At 34.6% G+C, this 21,203-nt stretch overlaps 1 protein-coding gene across 1 annotated transcript in view; it reads left to right on the top strand.

Annotated features, from left to right (window-relative positions):
* Positions 1–21,203, top strand: part of SNTG2 (syntrophin gamma 2) — a 194,580-nt gene that overhangs the window by 84,756 nt on the left and 88,621 nt on the right. Inside the window, exons 3-6 of the mRNA XM_071448450.1 lie at positions 5,298–5,354; positions 5,442–5,499; positions 16,194–16,237; positions 16,347–16,388. Of these exons, the coding sequence (XP_071304551.1) occupies positions 5,298–5,354; positions 5,442–5,499; positions 16,194–16,237; positions 16,347–16,388 (201 nt within the window). The remainder of the gene's footprint in view (positions 1–5,297; positions 5,355–5,441; positions 5,500–16,193; positions 16,238–16,346; positions 16,389–21,203) is intronic.

Raw genomic sequence — 21,203 nt, 5'->3', positions numbered from 1 at the left:
GTAAGATAATAATGTAAACTGATAAAAATGTTATTATATTTAATCTGCTGATGTCCCAGGTCTGTTTTAGCACATGAAAATATCTGCTTTGACTTTATACAAAACTGAACATCAACTGACATGCCTTAGTTAATCTTTAGTGCATTCTTCCTGTCCTTTTAGGAGAAGGTGAGAACCTGTGCAGTGCAAGAAGTAAAGCTTCAAACTCTCACATTCAAAATAATATTTTGATTTTTGTCTACCTGTGGTAGAGAGGAGAGGGGGTGACTCCTGCCACAGTCAGCCAGTAGGTGCCGGGCAACCTGCAGCCAGACACTGGGTAGGTGGAATTTTGCTGTCAGTAAGTGAGGTTTGTATGAGCAGAAGTGGAAATATCTATTTGAAAAAATGCTAAATACATGCTGAACAATTAGCTTAGGAAGCTCAAGGTGTTTGGAGAGGTGGAGGTTGTGAGCTGAGAAAGCCCTTATCATGGGTACTCCCCATCTTGAGGAGAAAATTCCCTGAAGAATTTCAACATATCCTTGCTCACCACATCATCTTTTCATCTTTTGAGATGTTTAACAACCAACAGGATGTCTGCCTTTTATGATACATTTTACTGGTTCTCTCATTCTTACAAGATCTGTTTCTTTAGTTATTTCCTATCTCATAAATTCCTCATGGTAGCTGCCTAGAGTTGCTAAGAAAAGGAACATATGGCTGATATGTTAAGTTCTAAGAAGAAAGCTAACTCTATCCCAAGTGAAACCAGGACAAACTATCTTCTTACCCTTTCAGTTATCAGACTGTTTCTTCCCTTGCATCCATGCAGGAGAGGTTACAGGCTTCTCTTTTAAGTCTTATTATTGCACTTGTTTTGCTTTTTCCTTTCCCCTGCACGCTTCCCAAGGGTGGCAAACTGCATTTTTTTTCTATTGCAAACCTGTCATGTAGTATCTGTAGTTAATTTGACAGTTAATTAACTAAATTTGACATGTAGGTAATTTCAACAAGTAAGGAGAACTTCTGAGACTACTTCTTTCAATAAATACCAGATGCAAATTTAGAAGTTGGAATAAATTTTATTTTTAAAAAAATCCTGTAAACAATGCAGCAATGATTTATTTCTCTTTTTTCACTTTTTCCTATCTTCTTCTTTATCCACTTTTTATGTTTAAGGAATAGTCTGCTATCTATTAAGGTAATAGTCTGTTGTGGTTTGAGTATGGGGCCATGCTTAGTCATGGCTATTTATCAAACACATATCCGTGTTCATTTCCTGGGTTGAGAAAAGGTGACTAGTTCCCTTGAGTGAAAACCAGTGATTTTTATCTTGATTGGTGATTTTGATGATGTGTCATGGTACTGAGCCTGTTGGTGCCCTTACATTCCATGGGATTTGTTGGTGTGGCCATTGTTACAAACATTCCTGTTGATAATAATCATTTGACCCCTTTTTGCCAATATCTGTCTGAAGTAGTATAAGGCACACAGCACACCTTGATAACTGCAGAGCTTAGCCCAGCTACTTTTAGCCCATGGGCACAGACTCAGGCTAACAAGTGGAGTTGGTACCAGGAATTTAACCTTGAAATGTTATTGTCAGTGAAGCTGTGAACTGTGTCAAGTGCCCCAGCCTTTTCTGCTGTGTACTTCAGTTTGATGCTTTGAAATAATATTTATATTCATTACTATTTTCATGCAGACTGGAACAGAAAAGTAAAATATTGTACAGACAGAGTCTTTTTTCAAAAATGTCTCTTTATATCAATGATTTCGGAGTGCTTCAAGCAGATTCTTTTTCTGAAATCCCCATAGTACATTATTCATTTAGTTAGATATGTAGATAGGTAGGTAGATAGATAGATAGATAGATAGATAGACAGATACATAAATATAATACTTTTTTCTAATGAGAGGTCTTTTACCACAAGTACCAGTCCTGGGTGTTAACAACCTGGTAGCAATGACATATTAGGTAGGCATTGGCCTATAGGTGGATATAAAATCTTCCTAAAACACAGTAACAGAAATAAGCACTGCAATTGCCTTCTCATGTTGCCCATTAAGCTCCAGTCATACCACTTCATATGAGCAAATAACAAGACATAAAAGACCTTCCCAGAGATAAAATGTCTCTCATCATTGTTTTTTAACAGAATCTAGTAAGTCTTCTGTGTAGAGCTACTTCATACCTAAAAGATGGGTATTTGACCATATAGTTCTCCCCATATTTGTAAGTGTCATTCAGTTTGCAGCTAATAAAAGTATAGCAATTTTTTCAGTTGCATTATTCATTTTAGGTGTTATAAGCAGCACTGCACCTGTTACCATGTAGTCTCTTCTTTACACAGTTGTTGAAATAGTGTTCATTAGAATGGTGTCTGCATCTTATACGGATAAAATTTTCTGTTGTGTCTGCTTTTCAATATATTTCCTGTCTGACATCATTCTTGGAGTTCCTGAAATTTTCTGCCCCACCGGTTCACAGCTTGCAACAACAAAAGATCTCAAAAATATAGGAATATTTCATATTGGTATTCTGCCAATTACAGCTTTATTTCTTACATTCTACATATTCAAATGCATCCTAAAGTTTTATGTGGGGTACTACTTTGTCCTGTAATCTCCTAGAAACAGGAAACAAAACAGACTGTTGTGCTATGGGGGGTACATGATTGCTTCTGCTTGGTGGCACACCTGTAAAGTGTGATTGTTACAGGGTACACATTGGGTGCTTTGGAACCCATGAGAATAAAGAGTTTCAAGAAACTGTAGATAGTATTGAACAAAACAAAATGCTATTTAAAAAGCAAAAAAGGTTAATTTTAAAAAAATGTTAATTTCAGCTTTGCTGTTCTGATTTATAATTAGTAAGACTGTCTAAAGAGTTTTCCTTGCCTATAATGAAATAAAATTACACAGTCAACTATAGCATTGTTTTTGTTATTTTTTAACACTGATACAAATGTCTGTCTCACTTCACTCTAAAACCATAAATAAATTCATCTGGAAAGAAAAATTATATCTAGCCTGCAGGCAACCAAAAAGTGAAATAAGTTGTTTGTTTGTTTGACTGAGACATGCACATTGGGTTTTCAGCCGCATATGTGCATGACATTAATGTCACAAAAAGATAGGTTTGTTTATTTCCCCACAAACATTGCAGTTCAGTTTTGGCAAGATGCTTTGGAGTAGAGTTTTCTTTCATAGTTACTTGCAAAGCTACTGTGGGTTTCAGTCCAAATTTCATAGTCATGAAATTTTATCCTTGCATAACAAATTCAGGACCTAAAGTCTACTGAACCAACTGTCCTTTTTCTGACAGCAGCTAGTAATGTTTCCTTAGAAAAGCCAAACAGGGCAAGAAAGTTGTTTTTCTAGTCATAGCAAATTATATATGATCATAGAATTGAAATAAATTTATGTAAATTATCTTGATCATGATACTTAATCATGATCAGCTTTCAGCATTTTACTTTGCAATTTGAATATCTTGAAAAGAAGAAAGTTTTTGCAGTTTTTAAACCTGGCCTTTACTAAACTGTTATGTAGGAATCATTTAAGTATGAGTTTAATATCTTCTTTCAATGGAAATATTTGAATACCTGTAATAGTCAATACTATGAACTATTTAAATAGAAATATCAAGATTATACAATGTTATGCATTAGTATGTTGCTTCATAAGACTGCCTATCAATCATATAAAAATGCATGTTAGCTCTATTTGAAAGTATAAGATGCCAATAAGTAGTTCCCTACTTGTCTTTTTTATAAAACTTCTAAAGTTATTCACATAGCAGCTTTCTATTTGTTGTATGATCATGCTAAAGCAAACAAAAATGTGAAAATATTTATTCCATCGTCTCCTCCTTGTGATGGGATGTATTAGGACAATATATTTTCAAGGTGTGAGTATAGGTGGAGTAAAAGAAGAATTAAGTAAGCAGACAGCCATTAGTTCCTGGAAAGCATCTCTTGGGAGTGAGTCCCTGAATTCAAAGTTAGGGATGTATTCTGACTCGGATTGAATCTGAACTTTGTCAGCGAGTGTGATAATTTTGATCAAAAGTTATGATGCAGTTCCAAATGAAGAAAAAAACCTATGAAAAAATTTGCATTAGCATAGATTTCAAAGAAACTGCATTATATCAGCTGAAATTTAATCATATAAATCTTTTGACATGTCAGGTGCCATGTTCATAATGCAGCAGTTTTCAATTTTTAGCATAGACTAGTGAAGTACAGTATTCATTGGAACAGAAGCAATTTTGAAAATGTATGAAAAAATTCCTAATTTTTTTACCATATGGATTGTTTTTATCCACCTAAAATGAAACTGAAATTCCAGATATATTTTGTTTCGTTTTCCCCTGAGTCAATATGAACATGTCTAGCATGATGAGTGTTACAAAAAAATAAGAGCTATATTTATTAAAATAGCTTGTTATCATAAGATTCTGGTCTTGGCTACTAAAATAAAAATTTATATTTATCTGAATTGGTGAAATTGTAAAACACACAGAGAGAAAGTATACATATAGAGGAGTAATCTTGTATACTATTTCTAATGTACAGAGAAAGAAAAAATATTTTATCTTATATGTTCAGGAATTACTGTAAAAATGGCATTCTGTCCACTACTGTTCAGCATGTTCCAAAAAAAGTTCCCATCAACTGTATAATTATTGTCAACAGATGAAGTGCTATTATTATGTTGTCAGGCACCATGAGTTACACATTATTGAAACATCAAATTCAGCATACTGTTAAACATATGATAGGTTTCTCTAGAAAAATATTGATAAAGGTTTTTCTTCCTTATGCACTTAAAACTGAAATGAAAAAATTAAACATTTGAAGTAGACTATCACTAAAAGTTTTTCTGCATATGCTACAAAAAAAATAGAGATCTGAAGATATAGAATAGAAAGCACTGGTATTTTTCATTGAAAAATTAAAACAAGTATCCATACACAATAGGTATGAAAATATACATATCTGAGTTTTTCATATAGTTTTCTCTTGCCAAAGGAAAAGTATGCACAAATTTCTGTTCAGGAAGAATATCACTTCAGAGATAGAAAGGCATACTAAAGTCTGAATACACAACTCAAAAGTTCTGACTCTCTGTGATAAAGAATTAATTAAGTTCCTGTAAATCAATATTGAATGATACTTCAGAACTCATAATTCATATTCTAGACTACTTTTAGGAATTTTTTTAAGTAAATGAGAGCCTAGGAAAATCTTTTATGCTCATTCAGATATTGTATTTTCACCTAAATTTATTTTTTCTACAATTTTTTAAAGCACAGAACTGTTACACTTCGTAGACAACCAGTTGGTGGCTTGGGCTTAAGCATAAAGGTATGGGTAACATCTCTTTTCTTCTTTTAAATTTCAGTATGACCACTTCAGTCTTGAGATCTCATGGTTAATATCTCTCTCTTACAGGGTGGTGCTGAGCACAAAGTGCCTGTCGTCATATCAAAAATATTTAAAAACCAAGCAGGTAACTTATGCTATTTATTTATATAGTACCGTAGATACTAATAGTTTCAGGAATCTGTTTTTATTTCAGTAAGACAGTTATGTTATAAACAAAATATTTAAAGTGACTTGCAAAACCATAAGTATGATAGAGGAACTATATTGATGTACTTAACGTATATAACGCAAAGGATAGAAAAAGTACAAACCAATTTTTTTTTCCCCACACAGTAATTCACAACCATATGGTATGACTAGGTGCCCCCAGAGAGTAATTTGTAATGTTTATTATAGTGAAGATAACACAACAACTAAATCAGTACAGTCTATCTTGGTTAAGTATTACATTGACATTTATCTAGCAAAAGGAACCTTTGGGAGACCTTTTCAGACCTGAAACTGAACTTGGCAAGTTGGAGAACTGGTCTGGAAAACAAAGGGGCTCTTTAGTGAGGAAAAGTTGCATGTGGGTGGGCAGTGCCTTGCTAAGGGTCTTAGATGACCAAAAGCAAAGTCGTGTTCTGTTCTCTGGTGGGTGTGGACATGGGGATAAGCTTGTTCTTTTGTTTTCTGAGGCATTCTTTTACATATTTTAAGATTTGTTGTCTTCCAAAGCTTCTATGTGTTTCCTCTCTTCCCTAGTACAAATCTACCCATTTCATGTAACCTTTCCTTCAAAAGAAGACAAAGATTGTGATCCTCAGTGCATGTCCTGCTCCTTAAAGGTCTCAAAGCCACTGACATGATCTTTTTCACTCATCAGGCTCTTTTCCCGCTTTGCTGTAATGGAGGTTAAGCACATTTGATTGACACCATGTTTAGACTCATGCTTTACTAGGTCACACACTGTGCTGATTTTTCTCCTCCACATCTTCTTCAGGGGGTCCTTTTTTTACTTGAAATGAATACCTGATTTCATCTGATACCTAATTAATATTGAATGGATTGTCTATTCCTGTATCCTATTGGAAACACTGCTTCAACTTTCCTGTGTACAGTATTTACATTTCTTTTTATAATATTGTTTCTGCAGTGAGGAAGAGAAGGTGTTTTTATATCAACTGTATTACTGTATATGGAATAGTGATATGCTTCCTAAATACACAGTATTTATAACAATACTAAGAAAATGTGCATTAAAATAATAACAATAAATTAATGTAAGCGTTCAGATCGAAGGGGAGTAATTCAGGAAATTAATCACCAACAAGGAAAGCTATGTCCTGCTCTCTTAGGGCATAATACTCTCAACCAAGGTTAGTAGTGAGTTTGTATATAGAATACTTACATTCAAAGTTTTGTACATTGTGACTAGTTATTCTTTACCTGTATTTATTTGTAGAGAAACAAATGCAACAACAATTTTATGGGGTCAGCTTTTTACTTCAAATTTGAAAATCACTCCTCAGAATGTACTTCTTTTAAGATCTTATAATCTTTTGTCTGAGGAAACTCCAAAATCAGTAGTGATTATAAACAGGAGCAGCGCTGTATCACACTAAGCCCATATGAAATGTTCCTGGCTGGATCAGTGAATGGAATGAAGACATTGACACACCTGGCAAGGTATGAAGGAAGCAGTCAGGCAGGTTCCAGTTAGCTCCTGCATCCCTTCTAGCCTGAGTGAGTCTGTGATTCAGGTACTGCTGCAGGTGCTAAAGAGCAGAGATCTGAGACAGAAATGCTTTTTGGGGCACGTGGCTTATAGTACTCCCATTCCAGTTACTGAATTTCTGTGCAAGAGAAAATAGAGGTTTTTTTTGCTTGTTTCTTCCAGAAAATAAATATTTCTAAAAAGTTTCAAAAGATTTTCAGAAGAATTTTGGAAGTGCTCAACCTTCTTATACTGCAAATTTTTTTTTTTAATATATATATGATCTCACAAATCTCAGAGAGGTGCTGTTATTCAGTACAGGAGGAAGATAATAACAAAGGCTATTCACAGTGTTATTCTTCTGGTATTATACATAACTGGAAAATTAAGTAAGAGAACATGTCTAAATTTATCTCACAGGTGACATTGAGGCAATATTTCTGGTTTTAGATTCTAGTGTTTTAATGTAAGAGACAACAATCTGGCAAGGGATTAAGGGAAAATAAGAAGTGTTCTATAAATATGTGTATTCTCTCTCGATTTATATAATATATATATTGATACACAGACACACATACCAAAATACAAATGTATTTACATAGAAAAGAACATCTGTAAGAAGTTTAATATAATGAGAATATAATGTATTGTATAATGTTAATGTAATGAAAATATAATGTGTTAATATAATGTGTTGTACATGACAGAGAGATGAGACCAGTGCAGATTTATCTAAAACTAAGCTTTGGACTGAAAATCTTTATATTCATAATGTAGCTAAATCACCAATGGACTTTCATTTCACAAGGTGCTAATAACAGTGAAACTGATTGGCTGGCTTTAAGAGTGGCCTTTAGTTAAGCAGTGAGATTCATTGCTGCTTCAAGAAAATAAAGTGAATTGTAAAAAATAAAAAAAGGCTTTATTGTGCATTAACATTAGAAAATAGATAATTTACCTGATAAAAAAGCAATTTCTTATCAGGCGTTTTACTGTTTTCTGTACTTGAGTAAAATGCCTGAGAAACATGAGTAAAATTCTCCTTAATAACTAAAAAGCTGATTTCCTAAAATGGTCGATAATTTCTGATAATTTTCATGAAATTTAATGCCTTTTATATGACAACACTATCAAATAATGTTTACAACCTTACTTTGTATGGATATAGTACTATTTTAGTTCCAAGGGTAGAAGCACAATAAAAAAACCCAGTTATTTCTCTTTTAGATCTCTATAACCTTTGTGCTATCTAAATGAAGTAATTAGTTGTCTATTTTTGTACTGTTTAATTTTTTCAAACATTGGACAAGTGATTTTTTTGGCACTGACCTAAGCATCAGCTGGCAGCATTTGAGCTTCAGTTTTTGAAATAGGATGCACATTTCAATAGGATTTCATTTCATTACTTCACAGAAGCACATCCATAGCAGCAGTGCTTATAAATACTATTCTTATAGTTTTGACCTCTCAGCTGTGATCAGTGTGTTTATAAATGTCAAATTAAGTTATCCTAGATCACTCTTCTTTCCTGAAAAAGTTCACTGAAACATACACAGAAACTCCGTTCAAGAGCATAACTTTACATTTTTGAAATACAAGATTATTTGGTCACTCAGTGCTGGAGACTGATGTATTGCAAATCACAGGAAAAAATACAGAGTTTTTCCTGAGCATGTCCTCCTCAACAGTATTAGAGCAAGTTTTGCTAATTCCAATGACTCATCACCAAGTCTGGCCTTTTAGATTTTTTCAATTGATTCTGCCTTCCATTCTAACAAAGATTAATTTTTTTTTTCCTACCTCCAAAACTTTTGCTAAAGTTAATTGCAGAGGGAAGAAATTTCTGTGTCAGAATGAGAAAAAGTAAATGCAAACTTTAAAATATAATGTAGAGTTATAAAATCAAAAGTAAAATAATATAATTAGCCACAGAGTAATTTTTATCCCATAGGAAATTATTTCACTTGCAAAACCAGGTGTTTTTCCTACCCATTTATTAAATCATCAGTTGACTCGGGGTATTAACAACATTGCTGATAATCTCCCAGATAATGGAAAGAATTGTTGATGTTGAAACTTCCAAGTAATGTCCTATAAGCCTGATTCAGGCTGGTTTGGTTTTCGGGGTTTTTTTAATGTAATTTAATACAGTATTGGTTTTGTTTTTTCCTTCTGAAACTGGCTTAAGATGGAGTACATGGTACTTGTTGTACATTGATTGGTGAATTGCTATTAGTTTCTAGGTGTGTTATATTTTTATATATGTGCTATAATAATATTAACAATTTATTTAAGGCAAATAATGCTGTGGACTTACAGTCAAATAAATGTAGAGTCCTATTCTTAGAGCTGTGTAATGTAACGTCCAGAACTTGGAAAGGAATCATATCAGTCAGGTTTTCTTGTTGTACAGTGAATTGATTAGATCAACTAAAAATACTTCAGAGAATCTTCAGATCCTATATGTGGATAAAGTGTACAAGATTTCATGTGTTTACATCTTGCCCTGTGTATTCCCATTTTTAATTACTAAAGATTCTTTATGAGTTTGTAGAATTTAGATGGTGGAGATTGTAAAAATGAATGGATTTTGAAATCTAGGTTCATTCTATGTACAAATGATTTACTACATATAATATTGGAAATTCTGATTGTTTAAACATCAAACAATAAAGTACTGTTTTGTTGCAGAACATTTTCATCTGATCCAACTTTTCATTTTGTGAGACCTTTTGCAATAATTTGACTACTGCTGCTAGCTCTGCTCATAGCTCAAGTAATATGTGAAGTCAGACAAGCAGCAATGATGAAACAGACCAGTGGGTTCAGCTCATGAGGTGTGATGAAAATACGTAAATAAAATTAAATAAAGTGCAATGGAATAGGATTAGTTTGCATTGTGCCAGTTTAAGAAAAAAATCTCCCTTAAGAGCCAAAATTAATTAAAATCTTATTTTGAATGCATTTTCCCAGCTTCTGTAGCAAAAGTTGACTCATAACTCACGTTCTGCTGTATTGAAAAATCTTCTGGTTAATGCCAAGTCCATTTCTAACTGATGCTGTCCAGAACTGGAATGAACTCCAGACATTCAGCAGCTGAAACATTCTTGGTGTAAAACCATGTGCTCTACAAACACAGACTGTGTCCAAATATCACATCCTGGTTCCTGAATTCAGGACTGTCTGGAGGACATGGCATCAGTTTGATGAGGGCTTTCAACAGTTTCCCATGCCAAAGATGGTTTGGTGTGAAATTGTCTGTGATACCTCCTCCATGGGTATATTTCTGGGTTTTGGTGTTGACTCGTCACCAAAAGGGTACAAGCACAGTAACCCAGCCCAGTCTGAACAAGCTGGTGGTCATGATGTGAGATTGCACCCAGCTGCACAGCATGGTTCTATCCACAGCTGATGTTCTTCATCCCTGCAGCTGTATTCACCTTAGCTTCATCAGCCTTGGAGATTCATTCCACTGAGCCAGCCAGCTCAATATTAAGGATGAGTTAAGGGCAAACAGAGGTATTTAGGTTTATAAGGAAGCCAGAATGGTTCAAAATTTTGTTACACCCTGTGCTAATGAAGGTGAAGTCTGAATACAAGGCCATCTTTGAGCCTATAGCCTCATTAGAACATAAGGCCTTGTTAGAGTATAAAACAGCTGAAGCTGGGTGGTGTTTAATTTTTGGATTTTATTTCCTAATATCACTTTAAAATTTCTTCAGGTTTTTGTTTTAGCATTAATCTTATTTTCTATCAATCTTTTATTATCTTTGACAGTGTTATTTTTCTTTATTATTAGAAAGCTAATGATATATGAAGTTAGCATACTCATTGTTCTTTCTCATGGACTTATGCCTCCATCTCTAAACTTATTTTCAGAAGGCCTGGAAGAACATTCTTAACATTTTTGATTTCTTTTTAACTGTTGCCTTCTCAGGACTAGACAGGCCATGAAAGTCAGTACCTCATAATAGAAGGAAAGTCTTAGTGAACTATTGAAGATCAACAAGTAAAAGCAAGGTATTTTGATCTCTGATTCAGGAATTATTTTCTATTCAACTTAGTAAGAATGAATTTAAGGTCCAATGTCTGTCAATAATTGAGTTGCTATAGTTGTGTTTTAAATCACAGATTAAAGGTTTTGCTTGCAGCAGGTGTATCTTTACAGTCAGGAGTGTAGTTATGTCCAATTCATGGAAGAGGAGGGGAAAAATACATCTGGATATATTGAAGCTGTCTTTTGCATCCTTAATACTAATTTTTCCAATCTTTTCATTTCATCCAGTTTCTTAACCATTCCTTTGGATTTTCTTCATGCAGTTAAATACTTATGCATGTGTTTAATGTTAAGCTTGTGAATTGAGAAATCCATGAAGTCAGTGCAGCTTACTGTGTGCTTTAAGAAGCATTTTTTTGTCATAAGACACAGTACCTTGTATGTTTCTTGTGTGATTCAGGAATTCAACAAAAATTGAGAGAAAATATGTACTGTGACCAATCTTGAAAAATATAAAGACATCAGATTATCTACAGATTCAAATCTGCATAGAGATGTGCATTAATTAAGTAGTTGTAAATAAGTATTTCCAGAGACTGTTCAGTAAATTTACCATTTCACTACCTTGGAAATTTTGGCAAATTTGATACAGCCTTTCTTCAGTCTTAGTGGATAGGAAAAGTAAGCAAACCAAAGCCAGAATTACTGGTTCTTTTCCCTTCTCACTGAGTGTAAAAGAATTTTAATAGTTCCTGGCACTGTTAGAGGTTGGGTTTTTTTTTAGAAATTAGAATGATGGATCATTTACATTTGGGAAAATTTTTCAAATCTAATATACACAAAAATAAGATTTCAGGGTTTTTTAATTATTATTTTCATACCATTACTTCAGCATAAGACCTTTTAGGTTTCCATCCTGCTTTCCTTTGTTCAGTATTACTTTTGAATTTAATCAATGTACGGCATTTAATCAGCATTAAACCTCTTTAAAGAGATGAAGAGTAAAGGTGATGTAGCACTATTTTTCAAGTAGAACTTCAAGAGGCAAACTGGCATCTGAAAAAGTTGCATTTATTTTTTCAGTGAATAAGGTTATATGTTCTGTGGTAGCCCAAAGCTCTTTTTGAAGTATTTTGGTTTTAGTGTTGCTTCATTTTACACATAGTGACTGATAATTTTAGAGTAGCCTTTCATAAGCACCTTTGTATATGAGGATGTTGCTAGTGGGAGAAACTTTCATGAAGTGTGGAAGATTTTACTTAATATTTTTGTCATGTAGGGAGAATGTGATTTCATGGAAACATCAATAGATGTCTTGTCTTCAGGTTTAAAATATGCCTTTTAGAAACAGGACTGACTTTCTGTGTCCAAATTTACAGGACTGATTTTCTGTGTCTAGTCACTTTATTTTTAATATATTTCTAAACGATATTGTAAATTCTGCATTGTAGTGACACACCCTCTACAATTTCATGTATGACAAACGTATTTTTGAATAACCATCATTGATTTTAAATTATAGACCATTGCCTAAACCCAAAGACTTTCATCATAGACATGTCTGCAAGCAGCAGGTGTCCAGCTTATTGGTTTAGTATGCAGCATAATGCACTTCTAGAGAAAATTCTCTGGTTGTCCTAAAGGCTATACTTGTTTCAGTTCATAGAGTGTTTGGTCTTGACCACATAATGCTCCTTCTCTCATTTGCTTATGTGGACAGCCTTGATTGTTTTTCAAGATTCTGCAAGCAGGATAAAATTGCTTTGTTCTCTTAAACTATTAAATTTATTGGCTAACACACATGAGGTAGCTGGGGATATTGCAGTATTCATCACCCCTGTGGAATGAGCAATGGGTCTTTGCTGGTCTGGCAGCCAACAGTCCTGGGAGAAAGGTTCAGCCTCCACTGCTCCACAGAAGACAAGGGAATTGTCTTTTATGCTGCCAAGTTACAATCCTCCATTTACCCAGTTTTCTTCCTTGAGGTTTTATACCTATTCATATCACTGCTTTTCCTTTTTAAGCCTTGAGCTGTTAAATAGTGTTATTTCAAGAATTTTAGCTGTGTCTAGAATTTAGTCTTTCCTTTTCTGCATGAATACTAGCCTATGTATTTTCCTTTAACTTTTGTTACAATGCAGCAGTTTTCTCAGAAGACTTAGACAATACTGCTCAACTGTGCTGTTGTGCCATTATGCAGTGTATCACAAATAGATGAACATCCAGGAAAATGGTAATACCTACCTACATGCCCACAAATCTTCATCATGCACTCTTCCATCAGGATCTCAGATTTCACACAAACATTTTCTGGTTCAGTATGATTTGCTTTCTTGCCCTACATTTTTCTGTTGCCACCTCTTACAGAATTTTTTTTCCAAATTGATTTCTTACATTCCACATTTCTTTATTTACTGTGCTTTTTCCTATAATGCTGTTTCCAGCAGATCTTCCCAAAAGCAACAGCTTTGACAGCAGAGCCAACAGCACAGGGCCTCAGGAAAGCAGCACTGCTCCTGCCCACAGGTGCTGTCCTTATCACATCTGTGGCCCACAGATCAGCTGACTGGTACTTGTTGGAGAGCAAACAAACACATCTGCCTTGCTGCAGGGCTTGGAGCCTGAATCCAACTGTGACCCCTGCACAGACAGAGTAATATCTGAGGATTGGCTTGCTAGGGTTTTCCTCCTCGTAGAGGCTGAGGACACACTGTCCCTGTGTTTGACCTTGTTTGGTTGCTGTCCAGGTTCTACACTGATTCCAGTTTCAGGGACTGTTGCAGTACTTGTCAGCAAAGTCTGCTTCTGCCTACTGGGGCTTCTAGCAGCTGTTACTGGCAGCAGAAGTGCATCACAGTGTGGCACTGGTGTGCCCTAGGATAGGCTGCTTAGAGGTCCACAAAACAGAAAGTTTTTTGTACTAATTTTCCTCGGTCAGCTTCTCTTCACTTGAGAGCACTTAGACTGGAGGACCAGTCTGATCTCATTTAAAATCCCTGAAATTTACAGTATAGATATAAGGAGCCTCATCATCAACTGCTTTGATTCATGATCTCTTTCTGTTCTGCCTCTTCACAGATGACTTTTGTGTCCTGGTTTTCAGCTGGGATAGGATTAATTTTCTTCTTAGTAGCTGGTACAGTGCTATGTTTTTGATTGAGTATGGGAATGATGTTGATAACACACTGATATTTTAGTTCTATCTAAATAGTACTTTCCCTAAATCAAAGACTTTTCACTGTCCCATGCTCTGCCTGCAAACAAGTGCACAAGAAGTTGGGAGCAAGCATGCCAGGAGAGGTGACCCAAACTGGCCAAAAATATATTCCATGGCTAGAAATATTCCATCCCATAGAACATCATCCTTGGAATATAAACTGTGGAGAATTGTCTGTGAGCTGCCAGTTGCTGCTTAGGAATGGGCTAAGCCTCAGTCAGCAGGGGATGAGGAATTGTATTGTGCATTCCTTGTTTCTCCTGGGTTTTATTGCACACTGTCTCCTTTCCATTACTATTAGTATATTATACTTCAAAAATTAAACTGTTCTTGTCTCAACCCATGAGTTTTTATGGGTTTTTTTAAAGTCTTTTCCCCATTCCTGGGGGCTAGTATGGGGTAGAAGAATGGGGTTGGAAAGGAGGGTTGAGCAAATGGCTGCATGGTAAATAGTTGCCACCTAAGGTTAAACCATGGCAGCTTGCTGATACAAAGAATGCTTAAAATTTCTCCACTCACTTCTGAGTCAATCAGACACTGTGGACAAGGCATGCATCCTTTGAATTCATCCTTTTCTTCTTTGCCTCAATTGGAATTTCAAACTCACCCTCTTCCTTCTATCTCCAATTCAAAGATGCTTCCACTTTTTTAAAACAGTCAATGGCCCTAACATAAGCACTGAATTAAAATTGTTCACATTTTTTACTATTGGTGTATGTTTTACTAACATCTCAAATAGTAGTTTAGTATTGAGATGCCCACACTCATGTTCATCTCCTCCACCAATGTATGTACCCAGAACAGATTATTTCTGATTGCTTTGTGTCAGTTTTGAACTGCTTTAATTCCCTTAAATTTCTGTACATAGATGTCTTTTCTATGCAAGCAAATAAAAATTATGTGCATGATTTTAAATAAAAAGTAGGATGACAAGTAGGGTAATGACCTCCAATGCAACTTGTAACATGATTTTTAAAATAAATAGAGAAATATTTCCTAAGTATTTACTAATGAACTGTAATTTTTATCTGCCAAAAGAGTGATGAACAATTTATTTTTTAAAAAGTGCTATTTTGTAACAAAGGCACATTTGCAGTAGCAATAGCTAAATTGCAGAAATCAAGAATATTCTATTCAGTCCTTTAGTTTTTACTTCTATTTTCTTTTCTCATAGTACTCTCTTCATTAACATTGATGGCATTCTTCTAAGCCTCAAGGTGTGACCTTAAAGGTCATGTATAAGACTAATAGGCTTTCTTTAATACTATCAGTCTTTTAAGGATAAGAGCCTTAATTTTAATTAATTTATGCATTTCATGAGATAAACGTCCTCAAATTCCAACCAAAAAAAAGTTAAAATTTTGAAAGTTAGTGAAAAGACCTCAAAACAATGTCATTGTTTGTATCTATGGAGAGTTGATTGAAATTTCATGACATTATCCCGATTAATTCTGTAAGGCAGGAAATATGCAAATTGTAGATCAAAATAATGTTATTCTTTAGGACAAAACTAACTCAAACTTCAGGTTAGAATTGTATTAAATTCTAGTCACAACCTCTTTAATTACAGCAGTCCCTGTTTCCCTTTTGTGGAAGAATAATGAAAAGTGTGAATCACATTTTCCACATAATTTATTGAAATCCTTCATTAGTGAGAATTGACATTTGTATTCCATACTAAACAAGTTCTTTATGCTTGGAAAGTAGCTCTCTTAATGTGTTTAAAATTGCTAGGAGTCTATTACCTTTTTTGGATGAATACTGATTGCTGTGCCATTGGTATTTTCACAACCAAATCAGTTTCAAATGAGGATTACAAAGAGTGTGTTAAAACAATTGCTGGAAGAGAATATAGCATTTTTTCAGTACTACTATCAATTAAAATTTACTCCTTCTGTAATCCCACAGCTGAACAGACAGGAATGTTATTTATAGGAGATGCAATAATACAGGTCAGTAAACATTCACTTTTTTCCACAGACATTTGTTTCTTACTTGCTTTTATTTCAGTAACTAACTTCGCATTACAAATCATTTTCTCCCTATTGTATCTGTTTTTAGGTTAATGGTATAAATGTAGAAAGTGCTACCCATGAAGAAGTGGTAAGTCATTCCACTTTGATTTTTTATTGGTGTAAAAAATATCTTATGTCCAAACTGTTCTGTCTCTGGTCTTGTTTCAAATGAATTTACTCTTTTTTACTATAAAGCCAGTGCTATTTATCAGGTTTATCATCTATTTGATTATTAAAACTTTTCCAGTTATTTAATTCCATTTTGAAATCAAATTTGCCATAATGCTTGGTCTAACCTGAAACAAAATAATTTATTGAGTAGTGGTCAGGTTTTACAGATTTGCTTCATTTATCAGACTGACCATATGAGGACAAAGCTAGTTCACATTCACTCGATGTGCAGTGCTTTTCCGGTCTGCAGTGCAAGGCCTTATAGATAAAAATTGTTACCCCTGTTGCCTGTTTATTGGCAGTATCTCAGAATAACATCTGTAGCAACCATAAATGACGTGGACTTTGGCAGTCTTATCAGCAGGGCAGAAATTACATGGGCAAAGGAACTAAACTTGCTTTTATTACTTGAAGGTGATCTTTCTAGTTCAAGATAAAGTGCAGCTGCATGATCTTGCAGTCCTTTTCTTGGTGTTGATTAATACCATCAAGCTGACTCTCTTACAGACAGTCTCAGTAATAGTTAGATCTGTTGTGTATTGGTGAACTGCCCTCCTGCTGCTTGTGTTGTTATTGCACAGAAAAAAAAATTAAACTTCCAGAAAGCTACTCCTCAGAAAATGGTAAGCTACTTCCATTAAGAATTGTTTGTAAAAACCAAGAAGTGGTCCAGAACTGTCAGTATAACACAACAGAGATGAGGAATGAGAGAAAAATGCATAGTGCTGCTCCTTTCCCTGTACATGGGAATTCAGTAGAAGCATTAAGCATAATTGCTCCTACCACAGCCCGTTACTATGATGAGAATAGGGTTAGAAGAATGTGTCAGGCAGTAGAGATAAGAAATGGTTCTATCAGATGAGGTGTGCTGTTGACAAAACTCCTCAGAGAATGGAAGATTTATTATTTCTTATTTTATCAAAATTATGTCTTTGCATTTTTATGAAATAATGGTTGAGATAAAGTTCTCTTTATTTGAACATGGTGGGTTTGCAATTTGAAGGAAATGTTTTAAAAAAGAAGGTTTGAAAGGAAGAAGGTATATAACATATTAAGCTTGTTACAACATAGTAAGCTAGTAATGTAGTGATTATGGGTAGTTGTCCAAAAAACAGGAGGTTTAGGATGAAGAACTCATTTCTTTTAGAAAATCATGCCTACATCTTCTCTCTCTGTAAAGGATGCCCTAAATGGCACTCAGGTTAAATGAGAGGTGCTCCAGCACTTCTGTTCAAAACACATTCCTCAGTGAGGCTTGGGTATTCTTAATCCACTCTGTGTTCAAGTTTACCCAACCTTGTTAAAATAATACAATGGAAGCCTGTCAAAGGTTATTGAGTCATTCTTTTGGCTTGCTCTATATGCATCTGGCATTAAGGGGCAGAAGCAAATATGTTTCTTACTTTTTTGGTGTTGAAATGATGTTTTTTTTTCTGGGTTTTTTCTGTTTGTTTGCCTTGTTGTGGTTTATTTCATTTTTTTAAATTGTAACTCTAACAAATGTTTTCCAAAATTTTCTTTCAGTTTTTTATTTTGTTTGTTTCACAATGGCATTCCTTGCTTTTCAGACTTTTTCTGTTTTCTTTTACTTTCTGCCATTTTAGAATGTCTGCTAGTTCACCCTTGCAGGATGTGAGGAGGTGCGCACAGTCAGCACACACTCAGAAAACCTTTCTTTTACAAAACTGAAGCTTAAGTGTAATTGTACATCAGTATGGGTCACAGGTGTTAAAGACCTAAAACCCATTGGGGTTAATTCATGGGAGAGAAGGCTACAAAATCTGAGAACTTTAGGAAAGGAGGCCAGTTTGTTCTGCCTGCTACCTACCATCTTCCCTCCTGAGATGTTTATGGAGTTAGCTAGTCCTGATTATACCAAATAGGGAATTTTGTTTCTTGACCCTTGAACTTCAGCAGTGTTAAAAGGTGATTACTTCTGGGCAAGCCAAACAATTATCTACTCTGTCAGCAGCACTTTAACAACAGACTGGCTGTTTATCTCTTCTGATACTAGAATTTGTTTTCCTCCACAATTATTCAAGCTGCTACTATCACACATTAGTTCTGGCTAAGGGTATGGATAGAATAAATAATTCAGAATCAGTGCCAAGAAAAATTCTGCTTTTGTAGTAGCTAATACAATCGTGTGGAAAATTGAAAATAATTTATTTTCCTTGAAACTTAAGTTTATTTTTAGAAAATCTACTGGTGTGGAGAATGCAGAAAATGTTGATTCAGAGATTAATATAGTTTCTGTATTGTATATCAGAGAGGCAATTTAATTTTCTTTCCCTGGTGGCTAATCAGGTTGTCAATGTGCATAACATGAAAGGAGCACTCCGATGTCCTGAGTGGAGAGAAAGAGGGAAGCAAAGATAAAGGAGTATTTTGGTTGAAGTTCACAAAGGTGTACCACTTGGTGTTCTTTGGCTGGGACTTCAATTTTCAAGATATAAATACAATAAACTTTGAAAGGAAATTAAACACGAGGTTGCAGTTTTCTGATTCAACAGAATTTTTAAGATTCATAGAGTCAGAAAATGGCTTGTTTCGAAGGGATCTTGAAGATCATCTACTTCCAACACCCCTGCCATGGGCAGGAACACCTTCCATTACACCAGGTTGCTTGAAGTCCCATCCAGCCTGGCCTTGAACACTTCAGGGATGGGACATCTTCAGTTTCTCTGAAAACCTGCTCCAGTGCCTCACCATCTCCACAGTAAAGAATTTCTTCCTAATATCTACTCCAAACCCCCTCTTCTTGAGTTTAAAGCTGTTCTTCCTTGAACTATCACTACATTCTCTTGTAAAAAGTCCCTCTTCTCTAGTAGCCCCCTTTAGGGTCTGGAAGGTCTCCCCTGAGTTTTCTCTTCTCCAGGCTGAACAACCCCAGCTCCCAAAGCCTGTCATCATAGGAAAGGTGTTCCAGCCCCTTGAGCATCTCCTTGGCCCACCTGATAATCACAGAGCTGAGCAGACTTCTTAGCATTTTGTGGTGTGAGTCTGAGTACTTTTCTCTCCCTTTTCTTAGTGAAAGAGAAAAATAAGGTTCAGAAAGATTTTTGTGAGTCCCCAAGGTAAGCATTGCCCTCTGCTGAAATGTACTAGAAGTACCTGCTTGTTTCCACCATAAGCAAATTGTAGGTAATGTGATGAAAAACCATCTCTGTTGCCTTTCAAAGGGGAATTGGACAAGATTCTACATAATCTCTCATGAAAGCTGTTTTATATGAATCTATGATTAGTTCAAACATAATTTTGTATGAAATTAATCCTATTTCAAGGATTAATAAACTGATTATTTCCATTAACTAGAAAATGCAGGAGAGGGTGTTTAGTTATACAAAAATGGAAAATTAGATGTTGCATGTTATTTTTTTCCTACTATATCTTATTCATGTATTTCATAGTATTAGTATGTTTGACACATTTTTAGTATTCCACACAAATGTTAATCTCTTTGGAATTTTGCCCAGTGATCCAGGAAAGTACTTGGAAACATTTTTTTCTTTTTATTAATGAATATTCTCACCGAAGGACATTGCTAAATAATTCTCCATTAAAACAGAGAATCTGTTCAGTAGGAATAATTTTAGATTTTCAGAATTTGAACAGATTTTAGTTGATAGTAATTAATTTTTTAAAAATATTTAATACTTCATCTCAAATTCAGGGCGACCCCAGTGTCTGGGAATGATTGGCATCTGACTCCATTGATTGAGAATGCTGAACAATTGCTTTATTAAAACTATATTATATTACATTAATACTATACTATATTAAAGAGATACTATACTAAAGAGATACTAAAAGAATACTAAAGGAAAACCTGTGACTGTCTGAGACAGCCAGGACACAGCTTGGACCTAATAGGCCAATTAATACAAATAACCATCACCAGAATCCAATTAAGAACTCACGCTCAGTAAACAATCTCCATAACACATTCCACATGTGCAAAAGCAAAACAACAGTAGCAGCAAGTAGAGATAAGAATTGTTTTCTCTTCTTCTCTCTGTGCTTCTCCAGGAAAAACCCTGAGAGAGAGAAAATTGTGTCTCTCTGTTGAGAGAATGTGAATGCCACAAGTTCAGATGTTTACTGTAGTGCTATTTAATGTGTCATTGGCATGTCTGGCTGGCAGTGATGAACATGTTCTTCATTAGGCTGCTTAATTGAGATACAAGGATTTAACCTGAAAATTGTTTATCTTCATTGAGATACTGAGATTTTATTTTCATTTGTGAATTCGCTATTTTGGAATTGAAGTTCTCTGCATGTTCTTCTGGAATTCAGTTCCAAATGGTGGAGCACAGATTATGAATTTTATCCATATAATATCAGAAAAAAAGAGATCAAATAGAAAAACAGAGGAGAATCCATAACTAGAATAGGCACATAATGGTTAACTATTCAACAAATACATCAAAACTAATAAAATAATTAAAAACATAGAGTTAGAGTGATGGATTATTAAAATAATTATGAAATAATTATATATAAATTATAATTATACAAAAATAATTAGGAACTAGCTTTTCAGATAGATGCTTGAGAAGTAGCAAAAATATTTTTTTATTTACAAATGTTACTGTGTAATAATATCTTACTAATATGACTTTATTAATAAGTATATTTTATTGATTTATTGCAATAATTAATCTTCAAACAAATTAAGATATGTATTTACCATGTGAAAATTGCAGTGTTATGCTCTGTTGATTAAACCACA

The sequence above is a fragment of the Agelaius tricolor genome, unplaced genomic scaffold (assembly GCF_023055355.1).
Source record: "Agelaius tricolor isolate 1412-34295 unplaced genomic scaffold, bAgeTri1.0.p SCAF_1, whole genome shotgun sequence".
NCBI classification, from domain to species: domain Eukaryota; kingdom Metazoa; phylum Chordata; class Aves; order Passeriformes; family Icteridae; genus Agelaius; species Agelaius tricolor.
This window is presented reverse-complemented; position numbering and strand designations above follow the sequence as displayed.